Genomic DNA, 8,150 nt, shown 5'->3' with positions numbered 1-8,150 from the left:
ATGGTTGATACGTTTTCCTCTATCCCCATCGTGGACTTTAGTCGTCTTCAGGATCCGCTGACTAAAGCGGAAGCCTTGGAGCAATTGCGGAATGCCATCTTCCGGGTTGGATTCTTGTACTTGATCAATCATGGACTAGAGGTAATCAATCATCAACCCAAGTGTTCTTTGGTCAGAATACTGATATTGTAAAGCCACTTGTAGAAAGAACGCACGCGAAGCTTCCAGAGCTGTTCGCTCTGCCCACTGAGGTCAAGGAACGATGTAATATGATCAATTCGCCCGCGTTTGTCGGGTATACTCGTCTCGGAGCCGAGACCACAGCATCTAAGACGGATTTGCGAGAGGTAACCGTTTCCCCCATAAAACGAATGTATAGACCACTGATCGGATTCAAAAGCAATTCGACTTCGGTACGCCGGGTATGAAACCCTGGACTGAGAATGATCCCTTCTGGCAGCGACTCGAAGGGGACAGCCAGGTATGTCCCCCAGCATCCGGTCTACATGTCGGGCATTCTAATGATGTAGTATCCGGACCATCCTGGGGCCAAAGAACTGGTCGAAGATTACATCGCAGAGTCCGCGAAGCTATCGCAGGAATTCATGCGATATGTTTCAGAATGTCTTTCCCTACCCCCAACAACCTTCGAGTCATTCAAGGGCAAAATGGACCGCCTGAAGTTTGTCAGGTATCCTCAAGCTGCGCCCGGCTCACAAGGAGTAGGTCCGCACAAGGACTCCACAGGTTTATTCACTTTCCTCTCGCAAGACGACACGGGCGGACTCCAGGTCCTGAACAAGAACGGCGAGTGGATCGATGCCCCTCCCATTGAGGGCAGTCTGGTCGTGAATATCCAACAGGGATTCGAGGCAATTACCGGCGGGATCTGCACTGCGACGACCCATCGGGTGATTGTATGTTGGTCCTATACAGATTTTGCTTTTTGTCAAGTATCACTAACATGGATGTAGGCCCCGACGACCAAGACACGATACAGCATTCCGTTTTTCCTGGGCGTGCGGATGGACCTCACACTCGACCAGCTCCGTGAATCCACAGCACATATTGTAAAATGTATCCCTGCTTCGGATGACCGGAAGAAGCGAGCAGTCGATGTGCCCAGCGAGTTTCTCTCGCCTTTGTATTCATGTGTAAGTGTTATCGTTCGTTACCCATTTGTGGACATGGAATCTCACTAGGATGAAATAGTTCGGAGAAGCATACCTGCGTAATCGGATTATCAGCCATCCAGACGTAGGGCAAAAGTGGTATCCGAAATTGTATGAGCGATATACCAAGGAGAAACTCACGTAAAGATATATATATCTGCGCCTATGCTAGGGACTTCATCTAGCTCAACCCTTGCAAACACGAGTCAGAATATCCCCACCATACATAGTATATATATCCCTATCATACGTACAAACCCATGCATAGAAAACTACATAAGGGTCGACATCGAACGATAACATGAAAATAAACACCCGACTCCAATGCCAAGAACTGGTAGTTAGAGTGAATGGAACAGCAACAGTTCGTATTGATAATGAATCGCTAAGCGATTCAATCAATCGACCCCACATGTGATTTATTCAGCGGATGAACCCGACAACACCACCAATTTTACCAAAACACACATTCATCGCCAAACAACCACCATGACTTCCATTCCGGACTCGACCCTTCGCGCCCTCGTGGACAATCTCAAGTCCTCAGATGTCTTCACCCCCTCATCTGAAGGCTACCAGGCCAGTATCCGACGATGGTCGGAAACCGGAGTTAAACAAGCCGTATGGGTCTTCCCCCCGTTCCCCACATCTGTTTCCTTGGTAGAGAAAGAGAGAGTGTGTGGTGCTAAGTGAACCGTGCAGGGTGTTGTGGTGATGCCCACTGAGACTGACGATGTTCGCACTGCACTTCTCTGGGCTCAAGATCATAATATCGACCTTGCCGTCAAGGGAGGTGGTCATTCCGTCGCGGGAACGAGTTCTAGCGACGGCGGATTGGTGATCGATCTGTCGCGCATGAACAAAGTCACCGCGGACACGGAGAAGAAAACGCTGACCGTCCAAGGTGGCGCCGTGTGGAAGGACGTCGATGAAGCGGGCGCAGAGCACGGACTCGCTGCCGTCGGCGGTACAGTCAACCACACCGGCGTCGGTGGATTGACACTCGGTGGAGGATACGGCTGGCTGAGCGGTCAGTACGGACTCACCATCGACAACCTCCTGGCTGCGACGGTGGTGCTCGCAGACGGCCAAGTCGTCACAGCCTCTGCGACCGAGAACTCAGACCTCTTCTGGGGTCTGCGGGGAGCAGGATACAATTTCGGGGTGGTTGTCGACTTCACCTTTCAGGCTTATGAACAGAAGACACCCGTCTATGCGGGGATTATTGCCTTCACACCAGACAAACTCGAGTCAGTCATCGAGCAGATGAACGTGCTCTTTGAAAACCCCGACCCTCGATCCGGTGCGATGATCATCCTTGCCCAGCCCCCGGGCGCCCCTACCATCATGGTCAACGTCCTGGTCTTCTATAACGGTACCAACGAAGAAGGCTCAAAACGTTACGCCGGCTTCCTTGCTCTCGAGCCCGTGGCCAACATGATCGAAGTCATCCCTTACTCCTTGCTGAACTCCCTCCAGAACCCGATGGCCACTTACGGCGACCGCAAGTCCTTCAAGGGTCTTTTCTATCGCACACCCATGGACGCCCAATTCCTGCGTTCCATGCTTGACGAACTAAACGCTAAGGCTCAAGAGCACCCCGATATGATCCCGGCTATGCTGCTTGAGTGCTACGATATGAGGAAGACCTGCAGCGTGCCGCTGGATGCGACCGCGTTCGCGAATCGGAGTCTTACGCAGAACGGACTGCTCAACCTGCGCTGGACGGATCAGTCCAAGGACGCCGAATATCGGGCCTGGGCGCGCGAAATTCAAGCTAAATTCAAGGCGCAGTTTGAGACCCAGCTTAACGGAGAGGAGACGGCCGATGTACCGCAGTATATCAACTACGCAGAGCGTGAGTTTCATACCACCCAAAACTCAAAGTAAAAAATGGAGTAAACTGACATTAGACAGCCGGAGACTCGGTCGTGAACAACATCTACGGAAGTAATCGGGAGCGCCTGAAGGAAGTCAAGGCGAAATACGACCCGAAGAATGTCTTCCATAAGATGCATCCCGTTTCCCGTGCTTAGTCGACTTCAAAAAATCGAAATCAAGGGTCCAGCACCAGGTTCGGAAACTAGCACAGTAGTGGAATCCTTTCTATGCAGTCTACTACGAGCCGGAAATATGGAAAAGAAAAAACAAGCGAGCGGACCCTTGAGATCTCGTATCCGCAATAAACCTATAGATTAAATTATGCATGATCTTATCATGAGGAATAGGACCCGTGTCTAGTGCTCACACTCTCATTCGTGGAAATTTCTCAACTGAACAGAATCTCATGTAAATTTCTACATTAGGTATCGTGTAGTATCGGTGACCGACGCTTGGAATAATCTGATTTGTTGCTGCGATGCCGCGATCTACAGCTTCGGAGGCAAAATGGCATACTTGACGGACTTGACGGATGTCCACCCCTCCAGGGCCTCCTCACCCATGTCTCGCCCGAAACCGCTCTCCTTGACACCTCCAAACGGTGCATTGGGGCTAAGCATCGCCCAGGCGTTAACAGTAACCTGGCCAGACTCAAGGGCAGCCGTCACACGGTGAGCACGGCTAATATCGTTGGTGAAGACGGCCGCGCTAAGACCATGCAGGGTATCGTTAGCTTTGGCGATAACCTCAGCCTCCGTCTCGAAAGGTGCAATGCTCTACTCCAGTTAGCTATCTCGATCCCGCCACGCAATCTAACCGAGGAGAGAAACATACCGCGACAGGCCCGAAGATCTCCTCCTTCATGATTGTCGCATTCTCAGAGACATCGGCAAACGCGGTGTTCTCAACAAAATAACCCTTGTCGCCGACCTTCTCACCTCCGAAGAGGAGTCGGGCCCCACACTGCTTACCCTGCTCGATATACGACAGGATCTTGTTATGCTGTGCCGCGCTGACGATCGGTCCCTTCGTAGTGGCAGGGTCCAGGGGGTTGCCAATGACCGACGGACTACCTTCGGCCATCTTCTTATACGCCTCTAAGAACTTCTCGTAGATACTCTTCTGGACATAGATGCGCGAGCCAGCCGCACAGATTTGTCCATTGTTGGCCGTAATACCGATCCTGGTCCACAGAACCGCATTATCCAAGTCACAGTCATCGAAAACAATCGACGGGCCTTTACCGCCGAGCTCGAGATTCACCCTCTTGAGATTAGTCGATGCCGCGGTCTTCAAAATCTGTCGGCCCGTCGCACTGGATCCCGTGAACGAGATCTTCCGCACCGTCATGTGCTCTGCCAAAGCCCTGCCGGCCGATGCGCCGTCACCAGAAATAATGTTCACCACACCTGCAGGGAAACCAGCTTCCTGGACAAGCAAGGCAAGCTTCTGGGCGTAGAGCGGAGATAGTTCGGATGGTTTAATGATAAGCGAGTTACCACTTGCAAGGGCGGGAGCTAGCTTCCAGATAGTGATCATCCTGTATACCAATTAGTACTGGGCTACCAGTTATTGTAGCGCGCCGTAAGCAGCCACCGCGGCTAGTCAAGACAACATACAAAGGCGCATTCCAGGGGACAATGGCTCCACAGACACCCAATGGCTCCCGATACGTGAAGGCGACACCACCCTCCATGGCAAGGGTCTTTCCATCGATCTTATCAGCCCAACCGGCGTAATACCGGAGGTTGCCAACCGCCTGGGGGATGTTCATGCCCTTGCTGTCGGTATAGAGGACACCGGCATCGACGGCCTCGAGGGATGCGAAGTCATCTGCATCTCGCTCGATCAGGTCGGCCAACTTCAGGAGAAGCCTCGCGCGGGCCGGGCCGGGGGTATTCTTCCACACATTGAAGCCAAGAGTCGCGGATTCGACAGCCTTGTTGACATCTTCAGGCGATGCGGCAGAAATGGTTCCGAGGGATTCGCCCGTGGAAGGATTCTCGACGGCCAGGGTCTGGGATGTAATGGAAGGAACGAATTCGTTGTGGATGAAGAGGCCCGTTGGGACTAGTTTCCCGAGATTATTTCTTTAGTCAATGATTCCTTGCAGGGTATAGTGGTTTTGAGACCATGCATCAATTTATATGATTCATATTACATGATCGGAATTGAAGATAGAGGGGTAACTTTTACTCATACCTTGAATCTGGCGCCCAGCGGCACCGGTAACAGTGATTGAAGCCATTTTTGTTGATAAGATGAATCACACACAAAGTCTTTGTGTTTTTAAATCACACACACAATCAGACCACCCACCTATATAGAGTGGGTTTTATAGGCGACCACGTCACGGCATATCCCCTTTCTCTATAAGGGGGTGCGGACCGTTCCGCTGTCCAATTCCGAAGTGATTCCGACCGGTAAAATTTGATCGGCAGCACTAGAACGTTGGCAACGGGGCCATTTGACAGTCCGCCGTTTTATTCGGCTTGGGAGGCCGCTTCTCAACTAAGGAACTGGTTGGGAAGTATGGACTATACGGAGTCAATTTGCTGAGGTATTTCCCATATGGGTAAGGCTTCTCATTAAGGGGGTGGTGGGATATGTTATCCGTTCTATTGTTAGAGTCAGGATTTAGGGTTATTAAGGTGGGGCGTGTTTGGACGAGGTAAAATTGGATATGGATGGGACTTGGGGAGATGAGGGTATGGTAGATCCTGCCTAAACAGGAAAGAAGCAGAGCTATCAAGGGTGGGCTTTTGGAATTGGGGAAATTGCTCTTCTTGGTTTCTGTTTTTTTCGCTTCGTTGTTGGGTAGCGGCCAGAATGAGGGTTTGGGTTTCGAGACTTGAAGAAAACGACCACGTGTAGGATACACAGCACGTGCCACAAACACCCTCGAGAATCCAAGTCAAGTGTGCTCCCACCGTCACATCCAGCCTCCGAACCCTTATCTTCCTTTGGACTCTTAATTCTCTTAAGCTAAACTCTATTTTAAAGTTATCACTGTAAACAAGAAATGTCAAGAACTCCATCACACATGTGCCACCTCACAAAGGGCGCAGCAACGATGATAACTGTAGAAGGGCAACTTCATCATCAGAGAATCAGTAGTAGCCTATAATGAGGGCAATTTTAGTCTCCTGAATAGGTAATAATGCCTTCTTGGCGTCTCCTGTAACCACCACATGTAGGAAATGCACACTGTTATGGCGTACCAGCGAGTAAGAGTGCCATCCACTACTTTAAAACCAGCGGCCAGGGTGCGCATGCACATTGTGTCACTTCCAGCCAGCCTAGTAAAAACCAGTTTTGTCCTGTAACCTCGTTTGAGTGATATTTGCTCAGTCAGCCATTGTAGGCCTAGGTGCGAAGTGCGCACGGGATGTCGTGCTTCCGTACAAAAAGCAAAAGCAGTTGCATTCAAACATTCGTATTAATGTATGCAAGGGATGTGTGGGGTACAGGATTGATAGGATACCGACAGTTCTTCACATGGGTTTACCGATCGGAGGATATATATTCCTTCCAGAGTAGGGTAGCATGAGAAATTATTGATCACACCCGAAAAAAAGTAGAAACTCCTACATGTCATCGATGGATCTGAATCCTGGACCGTTGATGCATCGGGACGTTAGCGTATTAGACTAAGATGATAATCATTGTAAATGATTATCACAAACAGATTGATGATCTACGCATCGTGTACTTTTTGTAGCGCTTACAACACGGGTATGGTTGCATTATACCCTGCTTGTCAGGATTGTTTTCAGCCAGCCTTTTGACTTGAATACTACCCCGTGGATGATCTTATCTATTGAGGTAAGCTGGAAAATCTCGGCAAAAGCCGAAGCGCTAAGATTGTACGCGTAAACGGCGACCAGGCTGTTTCAATTGGGACCTATTTTCGCTGCTTGAATCTCCCCGTGGGGTTTGCACGGGGGGTATTCGGTGTCCGGTCTCCGAAATCGGCAGTAGTGTAATGTGTCGTAAATTAATAGTTATACTGTAGGGTACTATCGATAGTTTGGCTGAATGGATGCTGTAGAGGTTTTGACAATTACGGTAGGTTGAGATTTGGGTATGAACAGAATGATATTTTAGCCGACTAGCATCTAGATATTTGGCAATTTCTATAGTTGGCCTGGTATCGACCGCTGGGCGGCTTGTAGGCCCTCTATACATATAATATCAAGTTGACAAGTCCAATTCTTCCTTCCAGAACATCCATGCACTTGCAATGCCAAGTTTAATGCCTGCTGCAATCCACAGAGCAGCGTAGATATCTCCTGTACCCTTGGTTATCCAACCACCTGCAATGGCCCCAACAAGAGTGAGCACAAAAGCAATAATCCTGCGATCCCGCTTCTCGTTCCGCAGGAGGAAGAGTTTCGGGTCCGACATCAGGTCACAGAGCAAGCTTGTAATTACAACAGTCGGTATCTCGTTATAACCAAGAGCTCGACTGGCAACTATCTGTCCTGCAGATTGGATACTAAGGAGTACGATGGGTACTTCCTGCGTCCAATCTGGCTCTGTGGTATTCAGATTGTGTAGAGGAAGCCCCGCAATGACCCCACTCTGAACCAGACACGCCGTGAGAATCAACATAATCACTTGCAGAGAGAATGAGAGAATTAGCGTCCCTCTTTTCTTTGGGCCAAAGACACGGTTCAGCCGGGCGAAGATGAATGAGCCTATGATGAAGCATCCGATTGAAGTGAGAGAGCGAGCCCAGCCATAAGGCCGGGGGTTCTGGTTGGAGGCTCCTAAACCGACGAAGATAGTATTGCCTATAGCTTGTCAGTAACTGGGTAGGAATTGGGGTACCGAGTAGCCACTGACCAGTCTGCATGGACACGAATGTATTGTACGCTGTTTCTATCAGTACAGTCACTTGGATAGGGCATCGTAAGCGGCCACTCACCGTTATAGAGTGTGCTATCGACAAGTCCCGAACAAAGGCAACATGCGAAGAGTAGAACATCGGCATGTTTTGGTTGTATCTCTGCCTTGAAGAAGGTCAGACGTTCTTTCCTCTGGCTGTCGTACATAGCTTATTCGATGTGTGAGAAGAAAAAAAAAAAAAAAAAA

At 49.9% G+C, this 8,150-nt stretch overlaps 4 protein-coding genes across 4 annotated transcripts; 2 read left to right on the top strand and 2 right to left on the bottom strand.

The window, feature by feature from the left end:
* BDV27DRAFT_148209 (uncharacterized protein) lies at nucleotides 1-3,208 on the top strand (the record flags this gene model as incomplete). Its single annotated transcript, XM_032070872.1, has 6 exons — nucleotides 1-141; nucleotides 195-347; nucleotides 401-481; nucleotides 531-917; nucleotides 1,875-3,030; nucleotides 3,090-3,208. 6 exons carry the CDS (start codon nucleotides 1-3, stop codon nucleotides 3,206-3,208), a joined length of 2,037 nt encoding a protein of 678 aa, XP_031924054.1.
* Nucleotides 3,209-3,393: 185 nt separating this feature from the next.
* On the bottom strand, nucleotides 3,394-5,492 carry BDV27DRAFT_33728 (putative aldehyde dehydrogenase). The gene is made up of 4 exons (XM_032076367.1): nucleotides 5,256-5,492; nucleotides 4,673-5,123; nucleotides 3,888-4,593; nucleotides 3,394-3,829 (listed from the first exon to the last, which is right to left on the bottom strand). The coding sequence occupies exons 1-4, from the start codon at nucleotides 5,299-5,301 to the stop codon at nucleotides 3,542-3,544; spliced, it is 1,491 nt and encodes a 496-aa protein (XP_031924053.1). The 5' UTR covers nucleotides 5,302-5,492; the 3' UTR covers nucleotides 3,394-3,541.
* Nucleotides 5,493-6,086: 594 nt separating this feature from the next.
* Nucleotides 6,087-6,465, top strand: BDV27DRAFT_133688 (uncharacterized protein). Its single transcript, XM_032068143.1, has 2 exons — nucleotides 6,087-6,174; nucleotides 6,275-6,465. Exons 1-2 carry the CDS (start codon nucleotides 6,097-6,099, stop codon nucleotides 6,377-6,379), a joined length of 183 nt encoding a protein of 60 aa, XP_031924052.1. The 5' UTR covers nucleotides 6,087-6,096; the 3' UTR covers nucleotides 6,380-6,465.
* Nucleotides 6,466-7,203: 738 nt separating this feature from the next.
* On the bottom strand, nucleotides 7,204-8,110 carry BDV27DRAFT_167298 (YoaK family protein; the record flags this gene model as incomplete). The annotated part of the gene is made up of 3 exons (XM_032074442.1): nucleotides 7,204-7,849; nucleotides 7,902-7,931; nucleotides 7,984-8,110. 3 exons carry the CDS (start codon nucleotides 8,108-8,110, stop codon nucleotides 7,248-7,250), a joined length of 759 nt encoding a protein of 252 aa, XP_031924051.1. The 3' UTR covers nucleotides 7,204-7,247.
* Nucleotides 8,111-8,150: the final 40 nt, after the last annotated feature.

The sequence above is a fragment of the Aspergillus caelatus genome, assembly GCF_009193585.1.
Source record: "Aspergillus caelatus strain CBS 763.97 unplaced genomic scaffold BDV27scaffold_190, whole genome shotgun sequence".
NCBI classification, from domain to species: domain Eukaryota; kingdom Fungi; phylum Ascomycota; class Eurotiomycetes; order Eurotiales; family Aspergillaceae; genus Aspergillus; species Aspergillus caelatus.
This window is presented reverse-complemented; position numbering and strand designations above follow the sequence as displayed.

Excerpts from the sequence above, each read along its gene's own strand:
- BDV27DRAFT_33728 (XM_032076367.1), bottom strand. The coding sequence starts at position 5,301 with ATGGCTTCAATCACTGTTACCGGTGCCGCTGGGCGCCAGATTCAAG. Across the intron at positions 4,594-4,672 it reads GTCCCCTGGAATGCGCCTTT|GATGATCACTATCTGGAAGC; the intron begins GTATGTTGTCTT and ends ATTGGTATACAG. Across the intron at positions 3,830-3,887 it reads AGATCTTCGGGCCTGTCGCG|AGCATTGCACCTTTCGAGAC; the intron begins GTATGTTTCTCT and ends TAACTGGAGTAG.
- BDV27DRAFT_133688 (XM_032068143.1), top strand. The coding sequence starts at position 6,097 with ATGTGCCACCTCACAAAGGGCGCAGCAACGATGATAACTGTAGAAGGG. Across the intron at positions 6,175-6,274 it reads ATCAGAGAATCAGTAGTAGC|CAGCGAGTAAGAGTGCCATC; the intron begins CTATAATGAGGG and ends GTTATGGCGTAC.